The sequence below is a fragment of the Prionailurus viverrinus genome, unplaced genomic scaffold, assembly GCF_022837055.1.
Source record: "Prionailurus viverrinus isolate Anna unplaced genomic scaffold, UM_Priviv_1.0 scaffold_40, whole genome shotgun sequence".
In the NCBI taxonomy this organism is placed as follows: Eukaryota; Metazoa; Chordata; class Mammalia; order Carnivora; family Felidae; genus Prionailurus; species Prionailurus viverrinus.
Window position 1 is genome coordinate 1,665,646 of NW_025927608.1, and position 25,953 is coordinate 1,691,598.

Genomic DNA, 25,953 nt, shown 5'->3' on the forward strand with positions numbered 1-25,953 from the left:
TTCTTTACAATTGACTAGTTAATGGTGTGTATATAAAATTAAATAACAATTCATATCATACACCAGGAAAAACCCTAAACTGATTAACAACTTCTAATAAAAAAGCAGTACAGCCGTGCCCGTGGTAACCACGGCTGCCCATGCTTGCACTGGCCGCGTGCTGACTCTGTGCCTGGGACTCGGACACTCTGCTTCTCAGGCTCACATGTCCCCGTACCCGCACGTGCTGCGTGTGTGTGGTGTGCGTGTGGAAACTAAGACTTGGGAGAACTTAGGTGGCTGGAATAAGGCTTGAGCCAGAGGTAAACTTCCGTGCCTCCGATTCGGGATCCGACGTAACAGGACCGCGTGCTGACCGGACAGAAGAACCAGTGGCAGGTGCAGGGTCCCAGAGAAGTGGAAGTAACGGGGGGACACGTCTCTGCAGTCGTGCTTGCCCCGCCAGGGCCGCTGCGGGTCGTGACCGGTCCCTCACCGGCCTCCGCTGGTGCCCTTCTCCCACCCCCATGCCAGCCTCTGTGTCTTCCGGGAACAGACCTCGTGTTTACTAGGTACGACGTTTATCGCAGCGTATGGTCACACGGGTCCTCCTGTGTCCCCCTCCGCAGTCTCAGCTCTGAGGACAGCAGCGCGCTCGTGTTGACTCGTTCATTGAAGGCACTTGATGAAGTGTCTGTGGGTGCCCCCGCCCTCAAACTGGAATCAGTGAAGAACCAACAGAAGGTTGAAGAAATATTTATCAGTCCTTTGAAAGCACAGCTTTGTAAGCTTTCAAGCCTACACACCAAACAGGAAAGGCTCAGGAAAGGTACTAGAGAGGAAAAGTAGACGCAGAATAAAAGGAGCAGCTCCAGTCCGGAGGAAGGACTGTGAGTTAAAGTGTGTAGGACATAAAGAACGAACACGGCAATGGGAACAGTGAGGCCGAGAGAAGGGCTCACAAGTGCTCTGAACAGGAATCACAGCGTCGTCGTCCATGGCCGAGATGGGGATCCTCGCCTCGCCTCCCCCCGCTTCCCCCTCGTCCCCTCCTCCTGGCTCCGAAGTGGCCGCCAGGGCTCGCAGCTCTGCCTCAGTTCTCACCCTTGCGCGGCCATCCCCGGAAAGTCCACGGCACGGTGACCACGTCCCCTGATGCTCTGTCTCTGTTACGTCCAGCCTCACGCACGTTTGGCCCCGCTGTGCCGTTACCCCGTGCGGCGGGTGGTCCAAAGCCCCTGGGCCCCCAAGCTCTGCGGCCCTCTGTGCTGGGTCCCCCCACCATCCCTTTCTCATCTATTTCTGCTCCACTAGAAAACGTTATTTTATTATTTTTAAATTAATTTATTAAGTGCTACCTCCTTTCCCCCGGGCTGGCCTCTGGAAACCCTTCGGTTTACTTGCTTTGAGGTGGGACCTGGGGCAGCACCGAGTGCCCGGGTCGGTTTCCAGGCCCGAGATGGAATCTCTTCCACTATTTCGATCCTAGACCTCCCGGCCGTGGGAGTTCCCTGAGCCCGCGGGAGTGGGGGCGATCTGGCTCCCTGAGGACTCTTTCTTGGGGCATAAATCGAGACTGCACAGTGTCACCTTTACCTGGTGCAGGACACTGCAGGACAGGTTCCTCCCTGTTCCCTAATACAAAGGCAGCAAGCCTACACATCTCAAAAAATATGTATTACTTTGTCTCCTTACTGTAGTCTCTCCCGAGAAAGGGCCCCAGGTTTTAGTACAACCTGCCTGAGAACTAGTATTAACTGATTATGAGCTCCATCTGTCCTCTGAGAAGGAAACCGTTCTGACCCGGTGGTGTCACTGCTGGAAGGCTCTTCCCCAGGGCCTCCTCTGACACCGGGAAGCTAAGGGGCATTGATCTGACGGACTTGTTGAGCACACTGGAGAAACTCGGCCGTTCCCCCGGATACCTTCGCCAGGCAATATTGGTCTACTTTGGAGCTGTTTATTAGCCAAACAAGCCTGGAAAAGGCCTAGATTATATTTTATATTTATGTTTTACACTCATGTACCTACCTGCGTCCGTGACAAGTTACGAAGCGCGTGGATCCCCTGGGGTACCCTCCGTAGTTGAGTCCAAGGGCGGCAGAATCTGAGTTTGCGGTAAGATACAGAATAAGAACCGAAAACTTTAGGTCGAGGCTATGGGCTGCTTTGGTAATCCAGAGGCAGAAGGACCTAGATTTGAAGGTGTCTTCCAAAACCAGTGGTTCTCTAGATTTGCACCACCCTGGGAACCCGTCCTTTAAAAGCAAATGTTTTTATCCAGGTGATCCTTGAACAACACACGTATGAACCGCGTGGGTCCGCCTATACGTGGATTTTTTTCAGTCAGTGAAGTCCAGTACTGACAATATGTTTTCTTTTCCTCATGATTTTCTTAATAGCGTTTTATTTCTCTAGCTTACTGTACTGTACGAATGCAGTATGGAATACGTGTGACACACAGAATCCATGTAAATCAGCTATGTTATCGGGAAGGCTTCCAGTTAACAGCAGGAGTTAACAGTTAGGAGTTAAGTTTTGGGGGAATCAAAGTGAATTTTCAACTGCACGGGGTCAGTGCCCCTGAACCCCGTGTTCAAGCATCAGCGGCTCTTGTCTGAATCCTCATGTCCCTTCTGAGGTCGTGTTCACTGCTCACACAGGCCTGAGGCTCCGTGGGCGTACGTGGTGTGTAGCTGGCATCCACTGTGAAGATTTAAAGGGATCTGTTAACTCAGCTGTATTAAACAGATTAAGAGGAACCAGTTGATGGTTCTTGAGAAGTAATATTAAAGTTGGCTTGGAACGTTGGCAGTTAGGGACCATACTCCAGCTAGAGCACTAACATTTTGCCACGTTGTTATTGTTCTCTTGTATTCAGATACTAATTTTTATACCAGTGTAGAAAGCGCACTTTCAGAATCCAGATGTCCCTGAAGATAGTAATGCTGTCCTCCGTCCAGACAGCAACGGGCCGTCCGCAGGAAGCAGTGTTAGAATTAAGTGACGGTTTCACCGTCTTCCTGCTGCCAGTGTGAGCTCATCCTGGAGCCATTCAGCCTGTGCACTGGGAGCTGGTCAGAATAGAAGAACGTCGTCCACAGGGGGCCGGTCCATCTCTCAGGCCCCACGGAGTATTTCCGGTGTCAGATCGTAAAAGAGGACACGTAAACGATGCTCCTCAATATTGTTTCTGGAATACTGTTTAAAGGGAAGCCTTAGAGACAGCCTGGAAAAAAGCTGGGGCTTGACAGCACTTGTAACATGCTGATTTTTTGAGTAAGAAGAATTTGAAGGGAGTGGCACGCAGCCTGGCACGGGCCTGGGACGCGGTGCAGGAGGGCCGCGTGTCCCCCGCCCCGCAGCCAGCGGCCACACGCTCGCGCATCTGAGTGCACTTGTACAGAGAGGAATTAGGACCAGAGAGGACTTGGATCGTTGATGTTCAGCCACACAGCAGTTACCGGTGTTTGCACAGAACTGAGCTAGAATTTTGGGTGTTTAGTGCATTGCTTTTACCCCATATTCCTGTTTCCTCAGCCTATTTTCTCTCTTTTGCTTACATCACGTGCCCTTTTTTGATAAACATTAAAAAAAAAAAAAAAAGCTTGTACTCTCTCCAGTCCTTCAACCAAATCAATGCCATGCTAATTTCTGATTTTGTTTTTCTGAACTGTCACTTCTGTCCCAGAAATTCTGAGATGATTCTCTTGAGTGAACATGTCCCTTACTGATCCCCCCCCCACCACACACACACAGACACACACACACACACACACACACACACACACACACACACACACACCCCGCCAGGCTATAAAGTGCTTTAGCATATGTGCTTTCTGTGAAGGAGCTGTTCCCCCATGATTGTCATTGTGACTAAAGCAACCAGAGTAGAAGTTAGCAGATAAAAAGTTACGGACATTATAGCAGTAAGTTATGTGTGCCTGTGGAAGGGGTGGGGGGGCGGGGAGGGAGAAATCTAGCGAAGTGAAAACAGTGACAGTCTTACGATGGCGTGACTCTGGGTACACTTGTCCTTTTTCAGAATTATACTTGATATCATTTTAAAACAGGAAAGTTTTTAAAACTTGTGTTTTGTATGAGTACCCAGTCATACACTTACTAATTATCTGATAGTATTTCAGGAAATTCTCAAAGTGATTTTTTTTTTAAATCATTTCTTTGTGATTCACCCAAGTAACCTTAATGGTCCCTTTCCTGGATTTCGAGATTATATATGTGTTTTTTAATATTTATTTATTCTTGAGAGAGAGAAAGAGAGACAGAGCATGAGCGAGGGAGGGGCAGAGAGAGAGAGACGAACACAGAATCCGAAGCAGGTTCCAGGTTCTGAGCTGTCAGCACAGAGCCCAACGTGGGGCTCGAACTCACGAGCCATGAGATCATGACCTGAGCTGAAGCCAGACGCTCAACCGACTGAGCCACCCAGACACCCCAAGATTATATTTTAAAACAAGTAATAATGGTGTCATGTACAGGTGGTGGATTTTTGACTGTCTTTAGAGCATTGCTTTTTCTATAAATTCTTTTTTTTAAGTGTTTGTTTATTTTTGAGAGAGAGAGAGAGAGAGTGGGGGAGGGAATGAGCAGGGGAGGGGCAGAGAGAGGGGAAGACACAGCATCCAAAGCAGGCTCCAGGCTCCGAGCTGTCAGCACAGAGCCCGGCGCGGGGCTTGAACTCATAAACTGTGAGATCGTGACCTGAGCCGAAGTCAGATGCTTAAGTGACTGAACCACCCAGATGCCCCTATAGAAATTATATAATTATAATCCTATTCACAAATCTGGACATACCTAAGTAGCAAGAGTAGATTTGGTAATTCGAATAGCAAAATGTCGAGCAGAAGTTCAGTGTTCACAGTGTGCTGACCACGTGCAGCCTGCATCCTCGTGATGCACAGGAAGGAGCGGGATCTGCCTTTTCGGTGAAGGCACGTGCTGTGCGTGCAGGCAGGACACGTGCACTGGTCAGAGGTCAAAAGCAGGATGGGTGAGGTTTGAGAGGGAATATTTGCTTGGGGGGGGGGAAGTCTCCCAACCCCTGGCCCCGTGGGAGATGATGTTATTTCTAGTAGACTTGGTGGGAACTCGGCCAGACCCACATCGGTGGGTCTTACCAGTGGGGGAGGGCAGCAAAGCTGTGGCCGGTGTAGACCTTTCTCTGTGCTGGGCCAAGAAGCACAGTAATGAGAAATGGATACCTTGACTGAATAAATGCACGGGATGCACAGGGACTAGACATAGTACCTTGGAAACGTCAGTGTGGAGAGGGTCCCCTGCACACGCAAGGTCTAGAAATCATGTCATGAGCTGAACAGTTAGAGGAGCTAGTGATGTTTAGCGTGAGGCAGAAAAGGCTTCAGAGGGTCTGACAAATGCCGTCAAAGTCCCAGGGGTGCCTGGTGAAAGTGGAAGCAGGTCTTGTGTGCACCCCGGGCACTGTCCTAACGCATCTGGAGGTTGGAGATCGGGGGTAGATGGGTTGGAGCTCTCCCTTGAGGCAGGGAGGGGTGGGTGAGTTCTGGATGCTTTCAGCAGGGGCGGGGGGTGGGGGGGCGTTGCCCAGGCTTCCCCACCATGTGCTCACACTACGAGACCTCTCAGCTGCCTTTAGGTTGTGTGCCAGAAGCTTCTGTGTCAGTTCGCCTCCACCAGGCTGAGCGTCCGGTCGTGCGGTGTCCCGTCCCCCGGTGCCTACCTGACGTCCGTGTGTCGGCCCAAGGAGCAGTGCCGTTTCCTGTCCTCAGTGGTTTCTGAGCCCAGCATAAAGTGCTGGTCAGGGGTCCCTGCCCCCGTCTCCTGTGCCACCTTCCCCTTGAGCGACAGCCTCCCCTCCCGTGCCCTCCTCCATCTTTAACCCCAAAACATGGAAACGGCCCTTGTGCGTGTCCCTTAATTCATTCCAAAGTGTTGTCTGTTCTTCCTCTGGACGTGAGCCTTCGTGCGCCCCCTTTAACCCTCCCGTGGGGCATTCTCCCCCATCTGCTCGAAGACAGATACCCCCCTGGGCAGTCTTATGCAGCCACCCCTGGGAGCCTGCAGTGGGACGGGGACAGGAGAAGGGGCAGGTGGGGGGAACCGATGTCCCCTTCTAAAACTGGGGTACTGTGAAGGGTGGTTTGGGTCAGGAACGCCACAGCAAGCTCAAACTTTGAAGTCTCTAAACGCCCTTGACCCCTGTGTAAGTATTTGGGAAAAGAGAGGATTCCAGTAGAGACCCCTCTTCGTCAAATCAACGTATTTTGAAAACCAGGAGTTATGAGAAATAATTAGTATTTTCAGACACACGTATCTGGACATGATCGCTTCTGGGGTCAGAGTACCTATGTGTTAGCCCAGTTTGCAGTGACCGCACGAGCTGTGCATCTGGAAAACAGGAACCAGCAGAACGCCCGTATTCCTCACGGACAACCAGATAGCATCCAGAGGTGCAAAACCTCCGTGAGGCTCTGCCTCGTTCCCTGCGACATTTCTGAGTGTTTCCCTCTGTGACCTACGTTCTGGGTCGATGTTCTTATTTTTCTAGCGTAAATTCAGAATTTATCATCCTTCGTTGACCGCGTGCATCTTTTCCTCCCTGCAGGAATAGGAGGCCTTCAGGACTTTGTGCTGAAGTCGGCAACACTGTGTAGCTCGCCGTCCTGCCCACCATTCGTTCCGCTCAACTTCGAAGCCACGCCTATCGTGAGGGTCGCCGTGGAGCCCAAGCACCCAAGTAAGAGGACCTCGTTTTTAAAAGCCCGTGACGTCCTTCCCGCTTTCGAAGTGCGTGTATTTCACGCTTGATTCCTCACGATTTGTGTCAACAGTGCTGTGGATTTTCATTCCGGGTGTGTAACAGAAGAGAGCTTCCCAGGCCGGAGGCCCTCGCAGACCAGCTGCTTTTCCAAGGGGGTCGAACCTCCGTCCTGGGAACACGGTGTATTTAGGCTCCTTTGCCTTCCGGGGAAACCGTGTCCTTTGTGGCAGAGATGAGGTCATCTCCTTCCCCCCCGTGACCCTGGCACAGGCTCAGCGGAGCTCATGTTTTATGTGATTGGTTAGGATCTTAGACTCCTCCCCCAAACTTCTTGGTTCCAAATCCATCATACTCTCTTGGCTCTAGGTTCGCTAGATTATCTGGACACCGGGCGTGTCCTGTCTCTTTGGAAAGCACTTCCTGCCCCACCCGGTATGCCGGACGGTGTCTTTACTAGTGTTTAGTCTTTGGTTTGTGCCATTTGCCTGAGCAGGCCTCGTTAACTCTTGTATTTTGCTTCCCGTGACATCGCTAAGCCCGCATTCCCTGTGACTTTGGTGTTCCCAGGGCGTAGTGGTCGTCCGGGGAGAATCTCCTGCGTGCTCTAAGGGGAGCGCAGGGCGGGTGTCGTAACATGGTGGTTCTCTGCGGACATCTGTGGCGCCCTCGTTGCCCCTGCCCGTCTACACCCCATCTCGCCCCACAGCCGGGGCCTCCCGCAGGCTTGTCTCTGCCTCAAGTTCTAAGAGACCTCCTTAGCGTCGAGGGTCCCTGGGAGCCTAGAGCAGACACTCGGAGGACGGCATCTCTGACCTGTGGGCTCAGTCCCGGTAAGCAGCCATCTTGGCTGGGCCCCAGAGACAGGCCCTCTTCCCGGCCGTCACCGCAGACCGCCAGTGCTGGCTCGCTGCGCGGACTGACCCTGTTCTCGATGAGGCCTGCTTCCTCTCCAGGGGCTCGGCCAGGCCCTGGCCCCTCACGGTCGGCTCTTCTCTTGGGCCGGCGTGGCTCCGGCCGTCGCCGGCTGCCTCCGGCCCTGAGAAGTACGCACAGTACGAGAAAGTTCCGTTTTACTGCAGTCGTGACACTCGAGTCTGGCAACTGCGGTTTCTTCTTCGGCATTTCTAGTATGTCTGGCTTCTTCTCTGTCCCATTTAGACCTAAATTTTTAAACCCGAGATCAAAGAAATAATTGCTAATCGAAACCATAATGTTTCTGTAGAGATTTATCATTTTTGGGGTGTGCCTGTCGGCCGCGGGCCGCCCTGGGCTGGAATCCCCGCCGGGGAGCGGCCGGGCCGGAGGGGGGGCCCAGCCGGCTTCCTTCCCGTCCCGCGGCCGACTGTCCGGTCTCCTGCCCGTGGGCGAGGCCCTCCGGTGACGGTGACGGGAGACGCGGGAGGGCCGCGCCGAGGCCCGTTTTCCTCGCGTGCTCCGTCGCGAGTTCCTCAGCCGTGTGGGAAACAAACCAGCGTGGGCGCCTGGGCGGCTCAGTCGGTTAAGCAGCGACTTCGGCTCAGGTCATGATCTCGCGGTCCGTGAGTTCGAGCCCCGCGTCGGGCTCTGGGCTGGCAGCTCGGAGCCTGCGTCGGATTCTGTGTCTCCCTCTCTCTCTGCCCCTCCCCCCACTGGCCCTCTGTGTGTGTCTCTCTCTCTCTCAAATATAAGTAGACGTTGAAAAAAATTTAAAGAAAAACAAACTGACACGGTTAGAAGGGACAGCGGTTTTCTTCATAATTTTAGGAAGTGTGGCTCCTTTCCCACCCGAGTGTGCAGCCTGTGCCGGACTCACGTGCACGCGCCGGGCCAGGTGGCCACAGCGCCAGCGCCCGGTGTCGGAGTTGCCCCCTCGTTCCGTCCGGCACCTCCGTGTGCGCGGGGGATGCCTGGGGTGCTTCTCGGAACCGTGTCCTCGTTCCCGCCAGCCCCCGTGAGCCCGGGGGGCGGTTACTGTGCGGCCCCTCCCCCCGCGGGTCCCGGGCCAGCGGACTGCGGGCAGAGCGCCCTCCTGTGGCCGGATTTCCTGGCCCCGCCCCCGTGAGCGCACCCTGTGCCCCGCGCCCTCTTCACCCCCTCGCGCCGCGGCCCCGGCCGGCTCGCCTGCAGCACCCCCCTTGCTCAGCTTGCGGTGTGAACACACGCCTTTCCACTTGGCTCTCATTTCCGAGACCGGGGTCACAGTACCATGGTGGCCGCCCCTCTGTTCTGTGTCCCCGGGACAGAGAAGCGGAGGTGTCCCAAAGCCGGGATTGCTTCCCTCATCATAGATCCTTGCCACACACTAAGGATTTCACGTTGATTGGTTTATTTAATCCCCTCACTAGCCTTATGCAGTTTTTTATCCTCATCTTCTCAGAGGTAAACTGAGGCTTAGAGAAGATAATGCTTGCCCAAGGCCTGCAGTTAGCGGTCGGTGTCCCGCAGCGTACCGCCAGTCCAGGACACCGAGCGGCTCCTGTGGCCCGGCCTGGGGAGTCACACAGCACTGGGCTTGCTCTGCTGTCTACACGCCCCACCCCCACCCCGGCCAGACCGCCAGGAGGGCACTGCCCCAGGGGGTGTGCATGCCAGGAGGGAGGTCGTCCGGCCCTCCCTCTGGAGGTGGCTGCCGTGGTAACACTTCATTGTGTTGGCAAGTTTTCTCCTACCGGTCGGTGGTGCAGCCGTCCAAGGTGTGCATGTAGTGTCCCTTGACCAGTGGCTCTTCCCCTGGGAAGGGCACCTGACAGACCGTGTGGCCCAAATGGGACAGGTACATCGTGGGCCGCCTTTGCTCGGTCACCGTGTCCACGTAAAACCCCCATTTAGCAGTTGATACAGAAGGGTTTTGTTGAAACCCAGATAGTGAATATTTTTCATGATCTCACTTTTTTTAGATTAATTAAAAGATGTTGACTTTTTTTCATCTTTAATAGATCATTTGGAAGATTTTTAAACAGGAAAATCAGCGTCCAGATTTTAAGAGGTTTAATAGATGCCGTTTCTGGCGACAAAATGACTATCATCGTAAATAAACATTTTCGAACATCCGATTTCAAAATGTCTCCACATTCCAAATTTTGTTTGGAAAAACTTTCTTCTTTGCTCGTTGTTCGGCTCTCGCCTTTACCATGGAGAGAGAGAGATTTTAACGGTGTGTGCCTTTTTTGTTATTTTTAAGGAATTTGTAATTGAGCCAAGGGGGAGCTGGCAAAAAGCTTTTTCCTTTATTATTTTTATTGTTCTCTCTGTGCCATATGTTATTCATGTTATCAGTGGTCTTTTTGCAGGAATCTTTTCAAACCAGGTGAAGTTAGTTAACATGGATAATCTCTGTAAACCCACTTAATTAGGCAGAGGAGAACCACAGGATGCCGGAAAGGAACAGAAAAGACGGCCTGTCAACCCACGCTCAGTGGGGTCCCACTCTGTCTTCCCTCCGAGTCCACGCACCCACATGTGGCTCGTCACTGCCTGACGCGTGCGGGTGCTGGCACCCTCCTGCAGGCTTCAAACCAGTGACTTTGACACAAGCTCTTGGCTTCTCTACCCGCCTCCTCCTCTTTAAAACAAGAACGGTACTCATCCCGGCCACACAGTTAATGAACTCATACCTGTGAAGTACTTGTTGGCACGTGGTTAGCTAATATGAAGTGTTACCACTAGAAAAGTTTTATTTCAAAACTAAGTAGACGTGGAAAAGTAAATCGATACGGAACAGACATACTAAACACCACTGATGGTAGAAAGTTCCCGTGGTTTTGTTTGTCTGGCCTGTTGAAAACCGGGCACGGAGGGGTTGCCGAGCCCCTCCTTCAAACGGAGAAGTGAAGCAGTGACGGGAGACTTCTTCTGCCTCAAATGACAGTTGCCGCTGACTACACGGGATGGGGTGGAAAGGCAGTTAGACCAAGACGGGCATCAGAATCCCGTCCGTGCCCGCAGCTCCGGTGGGCGGTCAGGACACGCGGTCAGGGGCAGAGACACGGGCAGGAAGGGCGTGTAGAAGGCGCCCGGGGCTCGCTGGGCACAGAGGGCAGCTCTGTTCTAAAACCCAGGGTCCTGTCGAGCGTGTCGCCGTAATCGTCTCTTGACTTGAACACCACGTGAGGTGTTTCTCTGTTGGTGATTGTAACTCTTCTCTGGGGAAGAGTTCTGTTGCACATGTAGGTGTATAATACGTGCGTTTGTAATAGCACGTAGGTGGATGCACACGCACAGCGGTGGGCGTTTGTGTTTGCCGAGGATTTGGATCGCTCAGCTTTGCGGGTCCTGATGGTAACAGGTGTCTTGTGGGAGCTGTTTGCCGCATTATCTGCAAGAAAAGTAAACGGGTACTTTTCCCTTCAGTAGCCACGGGCATCGTCTTGCGGTTCGATGAGTCCTTAGTCCGTACTGAATCAGTGTTTCGTTCTGTTCGCCTAGGTGAGATGCCTCAGCTTGTCCGGGGAATGAAGCTGCTAAACCAGGCCGATCCCTGTGTCCAGATCTTAATTCAGGAGACGGGGGAGCACGTTTTGGTCACAGCGGGAGAAGTCCACCTCCAGCGGTGCCTGGATGACTTGAGAGAAAGGTGAGGCGGTGACGGTCGTGGAGCGGTGGTGGCCCCCAACTCGGGGCGGGGGGAGGGGGGGGCCGGTGTGCCCCAAACCAGTTGAACTCAGACAAAAATGAAGTGCCCTCTATTCAAACATGAACTGCTATGGTGTCGCCGACCGTAGATTTCATTTTTAATAACTGGCAGCATCCACTTCTGCACTTGAGTAAGTTTACATTTTCAAGCTCAGGTCATAAAGTATTTTCACACGTAGGTCTTTTCCTTTACGCGTATACACACGCAGCACGTCACAGCAGCCAGACCCTAGTCCTGTGCTGTGAGCTTCGGCTGGGACGGGCCAGACTTCTGTCCTCGTTGATGGAGCGTCCGCGGGGGACGCCTGCAGGGCATCCCGCGGTGTCTCCAGACCACGCTGGTGACGGTGCCGTCATAAAACACGCGTCCCAGGTCACTTTCTGTAAATGCTCCGTAGCTAATGTAAGTTTGGCGGAGCAGTCAGGAAGACACAGCGGGGGGAGAGGCACCGCTGGCTCCCCGCGCACAGGTGACCTCCGGCGGGCCGGGGCTCCTGCCCGGCCTGCTCCGTGCGCCGCGGCCCGTGTCCGCTGCTACCTGCTTGGGCGGCTCTGGTGTTTGGTCGACGTGAACTCCTGGAGGTGGTGTTCCCGCCCCGAAAGTGACTGCCAGCCTCTGCGCTCAGCACGGTTTGTCTCGTTTAATCCTTATGACGGTACGGCGCCGGGCCGCGGTTACTCACTGCATCACCACAGTACTCCCGCCCCCCCCCCCCCCCCGCCGCAGTACTCCTTCCATCACCGCAGTACTCCCGCCCCCCCCCCCCGCTGCAGTACTCCCGCCCCCGCCACAGTACCCCTGCCCCCACCACAGTACTCCCGCCCCCCCCCCCCCCCGCCGCAGTACTCATTCCATCACCGCAGTACTCCCGCCCCCGCCACAGTACCCCTGCCCCCACCGCAGTACTCCCGCCCCCGCCACAGTACCCCTGCTACTGCCGATGATAGAATAGGGCGAGAACGGGTGCGCCTGCGGCACCATCCCCGGGGACCTTGCGGAAGCTCCTGATGGAAAGGGGGCGCGTTCTCAGCTTCGTTTCTCGGTTTAAAATGGCGTTGTGGCTTTTTCCTCCCTTAAGTGTTGTTATAGCCATAATTAGCACAAAACTGGAAGGCACGCCTTCCCTCTCTTCAGTGTTTGTTACCGTTTTCTTATAATTTCTGAAGAATATAACATTGGCTAGAGAATAATGCTAATTCGATAAATTTTAAGGTATGTTTTAAAATAACAAATCTCAAGAAGGCTTTTTAAAAAACCATTGAAATGTCATGTTAGTTTTTGGGGTCTTTGAACTGAATTATTTTCTCTTTTTTAATACTCTGCTACCAATTAAAATCCATGTTAAATAACCGTAGGGGCGCCTGGGTGGCGCAGTCGGTTAAGCGTCCGACTTCAGCCAGGTCACGATCTCACGGTCCGTGAGTTCGAGCCCCGCGTCGGGCTCTGGGCTGACGGCTCAGAGCCTGGAGCCTGTTTCTGATTCTGTGTCTCCCTCTCTCTCTGCCCCTCCCCCGTTCATGCTCTGTCTCTCTCTGTCCCAAAAATAAATAAACGTTAAAAAAAAAAAAAAAAAAAAAAGATAAATAACCGTATGGGGCGCCAGGGCGGCTCAGTCGGTTGAGCGTCCGACTTCGGCTCAGGTCGTGATCTCCCGGTTCGTGGGTTCGAGCCCCACGTCTGGCTCAGTGCTGACAGCTCAGAGCCTGGAGCCTGCTTCGCATTCTGTGTCTCCGTCTCTCTGCTTCTCTCTCTCTCTCTCAAATATAAATAAACATTTAAAAAAATGTTTTTAAATAACCTTACATTTCTCAGGCCATTAACTCTTCTTTTAAAAAATGTCTTTGGGCACTTAGAGTTATATTTCAAATATTTTCCCGTAAACCTAAAATGGATTCTAATTAATGATTACTTTTTTGTTTCTTTTTGAGTCTTTTCATTTTTACCTCCTGGTTTTCATTATGTGTACTTTTTAATCTCAGGAGGAAAACCTAGTTTATAATAAAAGAATTAGTTTCTTAGAAATATGCCCTTAACGTAGCATTAAAATATTTTAATAAATCAGTGTATTTGGGCAGCTACTCTGTGTAAACCTTTTCAGAAAATATCCTCATCCAAATACCTGACAACAATGTACACTTACATTGAATGAGGCTAACAAAACCCAAAACATATCTGCTTTTCAAAATACATATACTGCTTTGATACAATACTTTCTCAACTCTGAAGTGTTTATCTGCTTTTCCTAAAAATTCCAGTTTCTGAAAATGATGACACCTTCCCCTCCCTTTGTGTGTGGCCCTGGTGTGACAGATAAATCCCGTCGAGCTCCGGCTTCTTGTCGTCTGTCGCTCCTCAGAGCGGAAACCTGGGCCCGAGTGGAAGGAGTCTTCTCTTGCACTTGTGTGCTTCGTTAGCAGGGGAGTTGCTAGACCAGGGGTAGGAGAGGACGACAGACAGATGGCTGCATCGGGACCCAGGCAGGCAGCATTTCATGTCACGTGCGACATGGGGACCCCGAGGGAGCTGCCTCAGCAGGTGTTGACAGAGGCCGTTGCCTCCTCATGGCTCCCCAACAGCATGTCGGAGTTCAGGGCACCTTAGGGAATTGGGGGCTGGGTCCCTCATCCTGGGCTAAGAAGCCTAAGAACATTATGAGCAGTTTTATACCAATAATTTTGTTTGTTTGTTCACCTATTTATTTTGAGAGAGGGGATGTGAGCAGGGGAGAGGCAGAAAGGGAGAGAGAGAATCCCAGGCAGGCTCTGTGCTGACAGATGCAGGGCTCGATCTCACGAACCGTGAGATGATGACCCAAGCCGAAACCAAGAGTCGGACGCTCGACCGACTGAGCCGCCAAGGCGCCCCCCACTAAATTTTAAAGGAAATGGGCAAATTCCTGGAAAAATCTGACCCATAAAAAAGTAGAAAGCCTGATAGTCATAACTATCAAAAGAATTCAGAGTTGGAATAACATTAAAAGTATCAATCAATGTGTATTTATTTGCCAGATTAACAGAAAAAAATCATCTCAGTGGACAAAGGAAAAGCATTTAATAAAATTCAGCATTCACACATGCCCAGAGCTCTCAGCAAACCAGGAATAGAAGGAATGTGCTTAAAACTGATGAGAAATATCCTCAGAGTAACTAGGGCACACATGTACTTACTGTCTTTGGGGGTCAGAACTGAAACAAGGGTACCCCCTGTAACAAGGGCTGTTTCAGATCGTACTGTCGGTCTTGGGCCGCGTTGTGAAGAATAAAACATAAAGGATACGGGACTCGAAAAGGGACAGCTGCCACTGCCACCGTTCGCACACGGCATGACGGAGTGCCAGTAATCCCGAAGACGCGGGGAAGTGTTAGGATTAGTAAGTAAACCCAGCAAGGTTGCTCTAGTCAAGATTAACATGCAGAATTGATTGCGTTTCTATATACTGTTAATAAACAGAAAAAGGAAATTATCTTAAGGTTACCATTTACAGTAACAAAAATGTCAAATGCCTAGGAATAAAACGGACTCAAATTCCAGGCTGTCTGCAAAAACTGTAACACACAAAAGAAGGTGTCTGCCACCTTTATGGCTTAAAAAAAATTGTATTATGATGATGTCAGCTTTTCCCAAACTGATCATACATTCAGAGCAGCCCCAGTCACAACCCTGTTCACCGCATGTGTTTGCAGAACTTGACGAGTTGATTCTAAAATTTGTGTGGAAATGCGAAGGGCCAGTAAGGACCAAAACCCTTTAAGCAAGTAGGACAAGGTGGAAGTTCTCACTGCTCTGGAAATCGAAACTTATTTGAAAACTGCAGAAGTTGACTTTGTGCCGTTGACACAAGGATAGACGGACGGACGGGAGGACGAGGGCAGTGAGCGTGGAAGGGGCAGGGTGGAACAGTGGGGGCACCCGCCTCTCCGCAGACGGTGCCGGCAGCTTGGACCTCTGTCTGGGAAAACCTCTGCCTCATCCTGAACTCAGAAACCTATTCCGGGTCTGTTGTGGGTTGAAGTGTAAAAGGCAAAGTCATAAAGTACCTGGAAGATAACACAGAGTATCTTCGAGACCTCGGGATAGGGAAAAGCTTCTTAAATAAGACGTTAAAAACACAAATGACAGAGTAAAGTTTGGTGGTCAGAAGACACGATGAAGTGTAAGAAGGCAAACCCTAGGGTTAGAGAACACATTTGTAATATGCACAGTAAACACGGGACTTCAAGCCCCAGTATATAAAGAATTCCTTCCGGTTGATGAGAGAGGCAGCAACCCCTAGACGGTGGAACAAAGGCTTGAACAGGTGCTTCACATCCCCAAAGTCTAAAGACCAAGAAACATGAAAAGATATTCAGCTCCCTATTAATTACTGGAAGGAAGTTAAAACCAAAGTGGGATACGTCTGCATACCCACCAGAGGGGTTGAAATTTGCAGGTGGCCGTATCAGATGGCGCCAGAGATGGGCAGTAGGAATCCCCCTCCGTGACTGGGGACACTGGGAGTTGGTATGACTTCGGAATACACTTTGGTATTACCTTCGGAGGGAGGAGGTGGGTGCTTGTTACGGCTTCTGGTCTGAGCCTGGCAAGTGTGCATTATGAACGTTCGTGGCAACAAACATTTAAAATTTTTTTTTTTACATTTATTTATTTTTGATAGAGACAGAGCACAAGCGGGGGAGGGTCAGAGAGAGAAGGAGACACAGAATCCGAAGCAGGCTCCAGGCTCCGAGCAGTCAGCACAGAGCCCGATGCGGGGCTCGAACTCACGGACCGCGAGATCATGACCTGAGCCGAAGTCGGCCACTCAACCGACTGAGCCACTCAGGCGCCCCAACAAACGTTTTAATAGTCCCCAAACTGGAGACAACTCCCAACAGTGCAGTGGACAAATAAATCATGATACCTTCTTAGCGTGAAATTCTGTATAGTAACCTCAGTGAACAAGCTATTCGAACATGGATGGATATGTCACAGCATAATACTGAGCCAGAGAACCCAACTGGAAAAAAAAAAAAAGATTTGATCCTGTTTATATATACATGTACAGTATTAAAAGCGCGCCAGATGGGGCGCCTGGGTGGTGCAGTCGGTTGAGCGTCCGACTTCAGCCAGGTCACGATCTCGCGTTCCGTGAGTTCGAGCCCCGCGTCAGGCTCAGGGCTGATGGCTCAGAGCCTGGAGCCTGTTTCCGATCCTGTGTCTCCCTCTCTCTCTGCCCCTCCCCTGTTCATGCTCTGTCTCTCTCTGTCCCAAAAATAAATAAACGTTGAAAAAAAAATTTTTTAAAAAGCGCGCCAGACTGAACTATAGCGGGTAGGGGTTACATGCGGGTTACATGTTCAGGCGGTAAGAATTTTCAAGAAGGGACTAGAGTAAAACCCGGGATAGTGGTTCTATTCTTGGGGTTGGGGGAAGGCATGAGGGTCCTTGGGCTGCTAACGTTCTGTCTCTCGACTCGAGTGGTAGTTTCCGTGGGTGTTTACTTTGTGGTCACTGACAGATCTGTACATTATTGTTTTGTCACCTGTTCCATAGGACTATAAAATTTTACAGTTGTACCTACGTTAGGAGTATACATAAAACTCTAGCGTCTTTTAGCTCTCATAGGACAGAACCTACCTTCTAATACATGAGCTCCCTTTTCGACTTTGACACACATCTTCAGACATACATTACGTGCAGGAGCGGGAGACAGGGGACACCCTGTCGTGTCCGGGCCAGAGAAACCGTCACGGTTCTTAGCAACCAGATCTCAGGAACTCAGAGATGGCAACATCTCCAGGTGGTGGTGATCAGAGACGGCAGGAAGTTGCGGGCGGTCAGAGCCTACTGTGTTCCCGTGGAGGCAGGGGCCGGCTCCGCGTTGCCCGGATTTGGAGGGCCTCTGGCCCCGAGGTGCTCTGCAGGTGGCACAGGATGTGCACCCCCCCTTCGTGGCGTGGAGTGGTTCTCAGCAATCTCAGAGGTGATTACCGCAAGGGGCTTCTTGGGACCCCCGGAAACCGAAGGCCTGATGAGACTCCCAGCCCTTCCTACGTTACAGCACGAGGAAAAAATGTGTTTGCTGTCAGGGTTGCGGTAGCTGTCGCAGTTCAGTTCTAAGAATAAGACCATATTTTCTCTAAATAATGATAATGTTAAGAATATCGTCCTGTGTCTGAGATTTCTACGTGCTTTCATTTTTTTTTTTTTAAGTGAGGAATGGGTATTCAATTTAATTGAATGCGAATTTAGCATTTTTACAGATGGTTCCTTAGATTGGTTACTCTATTTGACGTTTTCAATATGCTGTATCATTTTAACAGATCTCCTAATACAAATAAATTTTTATGCCCTATGATAAAAGCTACTTCGTGTCATGGTGAAGTATTCCTTTAATGTGCTGTTTACTTTGTCACTACAGCATTAACTGGGAAGAGCATGGGTTCTGGGGTCAGACCTAGCTTCGCCACCGACTAGCTCTGTGACTTCGGGCGAGTGACTTCGTCTTTCTTACTTGGTTTTCTCCTCTAGACACGGAGGATACTAATAGACCTACTAAAGATAAACTACCTGTAAAACAGCACACTGTGTCATATGGGATAAGTGATTAGTGAAAAGAAACAGTGCACATACATCCTTTCTCCCCCCTTGTTATTTCAGATCTTATATCTGAATTCTTAGGTGAGATTTAACTGCGGGTTTGTGTATGCTGTCTTTGTCAGGTTCGAACAGGAAAATATATTTTATTTCATTTCTTTAATACGTGAAAATGTGTAGGGCACATCCTGGTTTGCATAGGAAGCACCAAATACGTGTTGTTGTGACTTTAGCTATCGTTTTTATGAGTAGGCACAGCATCTTGAATAAAGTGGTACTTTTTTCTATTAAGTTTTGTGTTTTAATTCCAGCGTAGTTAGCGCACAACGTTACGCTAGTTTCAGGTGTACCATATAGCGATTCAGCTATCACTTTTGTTACTCAGTGCGCTCATCATGACAGGTGCACTCTTAATCCCCATCACACATTTCACAAAGATATTTCAGTACGATGTCAGGAAGACATCCATCCCGTATCTTCTGTAACGATAAGAGCATTGAAATGAGCTAATCCTTGACAGTGAACATGCTCATTGGCAAAACCAAAACCTTTCTCGGGAATAACTTTTTTCACATTGTTATTTTCCTCCACACATTCTGGTCCATTCAGGTTTCCTATTCTAAAATCAATTAGAGGGGCGCCTGGGTGGCGCAGTTGGTTAAGTGTCCGACTTCAGCCAGGTCACGATCTCGCGGTCCGGGAGTTCGAGCCCCGCGTCAGGCTCTGGGCTGATGGCTCGGAGCCTGGAGCCTGTTTCCGATTCTGTGTCTCCCTCTCTCTCTGCCCCTCCCCCGTTCGTGCTCTGTCTCTCTCTGTCCCAAAAATAAATTAAAAACGTTGAAAAAAAATTTTTAAATCAATTAGATTTGGTTGTACCTATTTTGGTAACATACTGTTTTTAGAAAACCATCCATCTATTGAGTTTTAAAATTTAATCAAAAAGAATAAAATCAAATAAACCAGATACCTACCCCAGATCCCCAGAATGTTCTACAGAAACCAGAAACAAATCTAGAATCAAATGCGACCATTTCAGAAACTCTTAGTATTTAGTTGCCTTACTGCATAACATTTCCCAGAGAAAAGCATTGGTCCACGATCCCAAGATTTCATATGACATGTATGTGTGAACAGACACACATACTTGCACATGCGTTTATGCACACATCCATCCACACTGCCAGTGGCAGGTAGAGACCAGCCCAGAGCCTTAGTGTTACCTGGGAATGAAATAGACACAAAATAAAGAAAGATTGGGTGGTTTCATTGTTTTCCGAATCAATCCACGCCTATTTCCAGAATCTGCCCACCGTGAACTTATAACTCATTTGGAAGAAAATGCGGCATGAAACTAAACTTGATAGCATGTGGAAAAAGGGCTTTCTGAATTTGGTACTGGACCGAGGTGCAAGACTCTGTGGCCAATACAGTCGTCCCTGGCCACACGTGGCCATTTAAAATTAAAGCTAAGTGAAATTAAAACTTCGGTTCCTCAGTCACACAGCCGCGTATCGAATGCTCCGTAGCTACGTGTGGCTATTTAAATGTAATTTAATTAAATAAAAAGAAAACTTCATTTCCCCGGTTATAGTAGCCACATTTCAGCTGTCCAGTCATCACAGTGCAGATACGGAACATTTGCATCGCTGCAGAAAGTTCTTGTTCAAAGCGTCTCTCTAGACAAACTCCTGGGTCACGCCAGCCTGGCTGTGAGCATTTATCAAAGCCAGATCCATTGTCAGGAATTGACTAGGTGTCCTCAAGTTCTGTGATTCCTTGTTTAGAGTTGTACTCCTCGAGCTTTTCTTCTCCCGGTTTTTAAATTGGCAAATCATATTGTAAAGAATTCATATGTCAAATCTTACAAAACTAGTTATTTTCCGCTCAAAACCATATTGTCTAAATAGATGGTTGATTTGTTTTGAGAGCGAACAAAGCGGTGAAATTCTAATGTATGCAAAGAACTCCCTGAAGGTCTGTTCCCGTTGGAGGTGGTCCTTTCAATCCGAAATGCAAGTGGTGTTTGAATTTTGATAGAATGTAAAGGAGCGATCTTTCCTAGTAAAATAATTTTCATGTTTCTGTGCTTCTTCAGAATCTTTATTGTGTCACAGTTCTGCATGGAAGTTTTGATGCCATTTTTATTGTGACCTTGTCATGTCTCTTGAATTTGTAGGTTTGCGAAGATTCAGATCAGCGTGTCTGAACCGATTATTCCATTCAGGGAAACAATCACAAAACCGCCCAAAGTCGACATGGTCAATGAAGAAATAGGCAAACAACAAAAAGTTGCAGTTATCCACCAAACAAAAGAAGACCAGAGCAAAATCCCGGAAGGAATCCAAGTTGACTCTGATGGGCTCATCACCCTAACGACCCCCAACAAGCTCGCCGTGCTCAGTGTTCGAGCCATGCCCCTTCCAGAAGAAGTCACACGGATCCTGGAAGAAAATAGCGATCTGATTCGTTCTATGGAGCAGTTGGCATCCTCTTTGAATGAGGGCAGAAATACTCAGACGATCCACCAGAAGACCCAAGAGAAAATTTGTGAATTCAAAAGAAAACTAGAGCAGCACCTGACAGGGAGAAAATGGAGGAACGTTGTTGACCAAATCTGGTCATTTGGGCCAAGAAAATGCGGGCCCAACATACTCGTAAATAGAAGCGAAGACTTCCAGAACTCAGTATGGACAGGCTCAGGCGTCAAAGCCTCCAAAGAGGCCAGTAGATACCGAGATTTGGGCAACAGCATCGTGAGTGGTTTCCAGCTAGCAACCCTCTCTGGCCCCATGTGTGAGGAGCCTCTCATGGGCGTCTGTTTCATTCTGGAAAAATGGGACCTAAGTAAATGTGAAGAACAAGGGGCAAGTGACAAACATAATCAAGAGCGAAGGGACGTGGTACAGGAGGCCCAGGCGGAAGGTGAAGCCTGTCCCAGCAGAGGCGGAAAGGGGGGGCCGCAAGATGGCGGCTCTGAGCCCTCGGAGCAGAAGACATCCCAGAGAGGAGAGTCTTCACTCACTGACTGCTACGGACCCTTCTCCGGACAGCTCATTGCCACCATGAAAGAAGCTTGTCGCTATGCCCTGCAGGTGAAGCCTCAGCGTCTGATGGCAGCCATGTACACGTGTGACATCATGGCCACCGGTGACGTTCTTGGTAAGGAAAAGAGGGTGAGGACCGAGAGGTCTCTGTGGTCAGAAAACTCAAACTCACTTAATTTTTGTTTTTGCAGAAGCTGCATCGTCATCTGGGTCACTAAAGCACTAAGGGCTCTGAAAGCCTTAAATAGTGAAATGGCGATGGGGGAGGAAACGCGATTACCAAAGATCTTTTCGTTTGCAGCAGTCAGGCTCCTTCCTGTCCCGACGGTCTCAGGCGTAAGGTTTGACGTGCAGCGGTGTTCCCGAGTGAGTGGCCCTGTCGGTCCAGGTAGGCAGAGTCTCTCTGGAAACCATTAGAGAGTGAGGTGACATTTGTGCACACCTAAGGCAAAAGGCCGTCTGGAAGTGCCGGGTCCTTTCGGGAGAAGAAGAGCATCGGGGGCTTTGTTCACCACTGACCATTCCGTCAGATCCTCCTCCCGATTTTTCTGTCTCTGGAACGTCTCTGGGATCCTTGGAGACACACAGCCCTGGCATTTAGTAGCTGCTTTGACTTTTGACTATTACTTCACGGAGACTTTGTTCACCTGTAAAAAGGAAGATAACCGACCAGAGGCTGTGAAGATTAACCCAAGAACACAAGTCCGTGCTTTAGAGGGGTGCCTGGCCTGCGGCAGCTCTCCCGTGAGAGAGGCGGTCCTAGAACCGTCTTCAGGGGCCAGGACGGCGCTGGGGAGCTTGTAGGTTCCCTCTGAGGCCCTTCGAGTCAGTGTGTGCTTAGTTTACATTCTTTTTAGTAAGGTTCTTCTGCTGATCAGCTCCTAAAAACAGGCATCTAACTCGTCAGGGTATTTTTTCTCTAAAGAAATTTGGGCTTGCATCCACAGTAGGGTTCCTATGAGACGGGCCAAGCATCCAAAGCAGCATTTCAGAAGCAGCGGGGTTGAACAGTTGCAGGGGGTTGGCCCCGCAGGACCGCCCGCCTGGAGCCCGTGTGTGCCACACACGCGTGCATGGTGTCTGCAGGGTGACAGGGAGCACGCGATGTGTCTCGGCCCCGTTTGGGCCAGCGTATCGTTACGAGCTCATGGGATCCGTGCGTTGGTGGAGGAACACCAGTCGAGACCATTCCCGGACGTTATTCTTCTTTTTCACCAAGAGCTTTCTTGATTTGCGGAGGTGGAGGTGGAGGTGGAATGGGGGAGCCATGCAGGAGACCTGGCTGCTCCGGTTACCCCAGCCCTGCCACGAACCACCGCCACCTGAATGCTTGCCTCGACGGGCAGCTCACAGCCTGTCCCGCGAGGAAGCATCGTCTTCCCTCTGTGGTGGCCTGCTGGTCTGCGGCCACGTGCACCGCCACGCGCCCCCCACGCGAGCACTTCATGCGCCCGAGGAGCATGTGAGTTTTCTGCTCTATGTCCCTGAGAAAACTCTCCGGAGCCTTCCACTGATTTTTCACGGTGGGATTTTTGGTGCCCTTTCACCGTTCCCGGGGCTGTCCTTTGGGGCACCCCTCACTTGCTCCACACCCGCCAGAGAGCAGCCGTTCGTGCCGACCGGCGTGGGCGCCACACGGCCCCCGGCGCGGTAGCGATCTTTCAGTGGGATTTAGCCACCGCCCCCTGTCGTGAACCCCTGGGAAGCCAGCGTGAGCCTCGTTCCCGTTTCAAGATAAGTCACGTCTTCCCACCCGTTCCCCAGAAAGCAGAATCCGAAGTTTGGCAACTGACCAGACCGTAGAGATGACGGAGTCCCGCGAACACGTGTGTTTCCGTGAGCACCGCACACATCTGGACAGTGCAGTTTTCCTCGGGCTTCTCACACACCCAGCAGTACAGGGAGGATTCTGGGAAGTGCCGGCACCACAGCTGTAACACACTGATTGTGTTTTCACGTGTCTGCTCTCGTGAGAACCGAAACTCAGTAAGGGGTGAACTGAGTGGGTGGGTGGAGTGAGGCTCCTTCGTGTCTGTAGGTTCCTCCGATGGTCACCTTGCCAACCGTATGGAAGAAGTAAGCTGAGGTTGGTGAGGTTTTGTGTCAGAAAGTCCATGCGTCTCCAGACGCAAGTAACTCCTACTCGCAGAAATATGTACAAAGCTCTATGATGTTTTCTTAAAACACTGCGGGGAATTGGCATGTGGCTTCCTAGTCTGCAGTTTATAGAATCAGTGTTTTTATCCCCCCAGAAGTTCATTTGTTCCTTACCTTTCGCCTGTACTTCAGCACACCTCCCGTCTCGATAATTTCTCAAAAAAGACAAGTTCTTTAGGGCTGTGAGATGTGACCCTGGCCCCGGAGACGGAACCCATTCAAGAAGGCCAGCTGCCTGCTCGTCAGATTCCCGGGGCTCCTGGGCCCCGGTGCGCTCTCTGCTGTGATTGTTCGCCCGGCCCGTTTGACCCCTGTTCTCCCCAGCGAAGAGAATGCAGGAGACGTGGACACCAGGACGCCCTGCTTTCCGGCGCTTCTCTGTTGACGCCACACTCATTTCTCCACGCTGTGGGCACGTCTCGGCCTTATTTCGAAACTAACGCAGCAGACCGCACTTGGTGGCGTTGGTTGGACCTTTTATTTGGCGGGCTCAGCTGGCTCTGGTTTTAACAGCCCTCCTTCGTCCGTCGTGCGCACCTTCCTACAATAGGCCAGGAGGGCGCAGCAACCTGCCCGCCTTGACCCGACACATTTATTTTGGAGCCACTGTTGTATTTTGGGGTGGGGAGGATCTCTCCTCCTCTTTCTGTCATTGGGATCATTCATGGTTGGTATTTCTCTCTCATTACTCCTGCAAGGAATTTTATCTTAGGACTTGTTATCCCAAAACTTGTTCTCCTTCTCCTCCTTGGTGCATTTGAAATGACCCACCTGGAAGTGTAGGGTCCACGCACATCTGTGCCTATCCCTCCGCCTTCCGGACTCCTGGGGTGATAATAGGAATGCACAGTTCCTCCCCAGATTGCCGTCTCTCCTACATTATCTGTTTGGAGTGGCATCTGTCCGTTGCTTTCTGGCCAGGCAGATTTTCCCACCTAACACCTGAAGCCAGAATCCGTGTTGGCGTTCGTCCACTGAAATTCCAGGCAGACCGTCACGTCTTCCCTGTCGAGCCCACGCTCTGTGCCCGCTTTCCCGTTTCCATTAGGAGTTCACAGGACCCTGCACGTGACCAGGCAGCCCCAGGCCTGTCTTCCTCCTGGCCCTGTCCACCTGGCCGTCAGACTGCGTCCCGGCACTTGGTAGGAGGAGACGTACCTTGATCGTCCGCAGGGTGACTTGCCCCCCTTCTCTCTCAGGAGCGGAGTTAGTCTTTGTCTGGCCGCCTCCAGGTCACTGTCCACTGTGCTGTAGGTCCTTCTGGTCCCTCCGAGGTGGCACCCTTTGCGTGGACTGCTTAGTCCCGGGCTCTCTGTCCCAGGCGCTCTGGCTGGCGTGATACATTTATCCCCAACCAGCTGGCTGCCACCTTACAGAGACCCCGTGTTTCGATTTGGTCTGGAGTCATTTCCTCCAGAGTCAGTTGGAGGCCCTGCTGCTCAGAGTTGAGGGTCTTCTCTTAAGCCCATTTTGGGTTGCTTCAAGGGGTCCTTTGGTAACGATAGCCACTTTCTTGTACCCAAGGTCAGTATAGCCTCCTGCTCGCTTTCTGCGCTTTTCTTTTTCTTTCTAAATCACCTCCTTCATCCGGAACAAGAAATGAGGAGACCTTGGTGACCCTAAGGCCTTTGCTTCCTGCCCAGATACTCAGACATCTCCCAGACTTTGTTGACGGAGGCTTTAATTCTCTAAGAATTAGCACAACTTGAAAGACAAATTCAGGTCTTTCTTATTAAGCAAAATAGTCTCTCTTGAAAACTGAGTTCTTTCTACACAAGGTGGTTAAAGCGAGACATCGTCTATAGGTGGTCAGAGTAGGGCGTTCTGTAGGACAGAGGCCTGTCCTAGATCCCTTCATCGGGGGAAATGGGCCTCTTCACTTACAAACTCTACTTTCTCAAAGGCCCGGTTCTGTTCTCATTTTTCACCCATGAAAAGTGCCCTTCACTTAGCGGACGTTAGAATTGGCTTGTGTTTTTGTCACGTTCATATTTCTTCTTCTGACCTGTTAGCTTCTTTCATTCTTGGCTCCTCACTGTTTTTATCTGGCGGTGACATCACACGTTCCTGCTGGTGTTGGAGTTTCCGCCTTCTGTTTTCAGCTGTAGGGTATGCACGCGCTCATGTTGCGAGAACGTACGTGCCTTGAGGTGTCAGGGACAGTCTTAGTAAGTGCCACTGTTGGCTTTTAAAAGCCTCCTCTGTTCCAGACTTGGGGTCCCTTTTCCATTTCATCAGCCTTTCCTAATTCACTTCAGCAAAACGTACTGACGTGTGTACGTGCCTACACCGTGTCGAAGCACGATCCCTGCTCGGAGAGAGGCGTTAGGCGACAAAGCCTCATTATATGAAACAGCACGGCTGAATTTAGTGAATAAATGTGGTCTTCCAGCGAAATTTTATGAGAAATTGGGATTAGCAGAATTCGAAACAGGGTAGACTTTTCTAAAGTGATAGTTCTTTGAAACGGGCTTTGATGGGTGGAATAATTTTGAGTTGAGCAGCTGAGTGTGAAATTGGCCTTCTTTGTACCACGGCACTGCAGACTGCCACGGAGCTTGGAGGGAACCCGCTCCGACCCGGTTTTATGGGCACTTCTGTTCCGCATTACCATGCCAACGCTGGCCGGTTGGGTGGTTGAAGCCAATGGTAGTAATACTTTGCGTTAACCCACACGGACCTGTGTCTTGTTACATTTGGGTCCTCACCCGGTCACCCTGATGCTGCCAAAGTATTTATTAGCCTTCCGGACCCTTACGTTGCTGGTGACCGTCGTGAGGACACGCAGCCACAGTCAGAACACGGACGCCCGCCTCAGGACA

General features: G+C 50.7%; 1 protein-coding gene across 2 annotated transcripts in view; it reads left to right on the plus strand.

The window, feature by feature from the left end:
- Positions 1-25,953, plus strand: part of EFL1 (elongation factor like GTPase 1) — a 124,847-nt gene that overhangs the window by 88,641 nt on the left and 10,253 nt on the right. For both annotated transcript variants that reach the window (XM_047846705.1, XM_047846706.1), the window contains exons 16-18: positions 6,587-6,718; positions 11,147-11,294; positions 20,107-21,089. In XM_047846705.1, the coding sequence (XP_047702661.1) occupies positions 6,587-6,718; positions 11,147-11,294; positions 20,107-21,089 (1,263 nt within the window). The remainder of the gene's footprint in view (positions 1-6,586; positions 6,719-11,146; positions 11,295-20,106; positions 21,090-25,953) is intronic.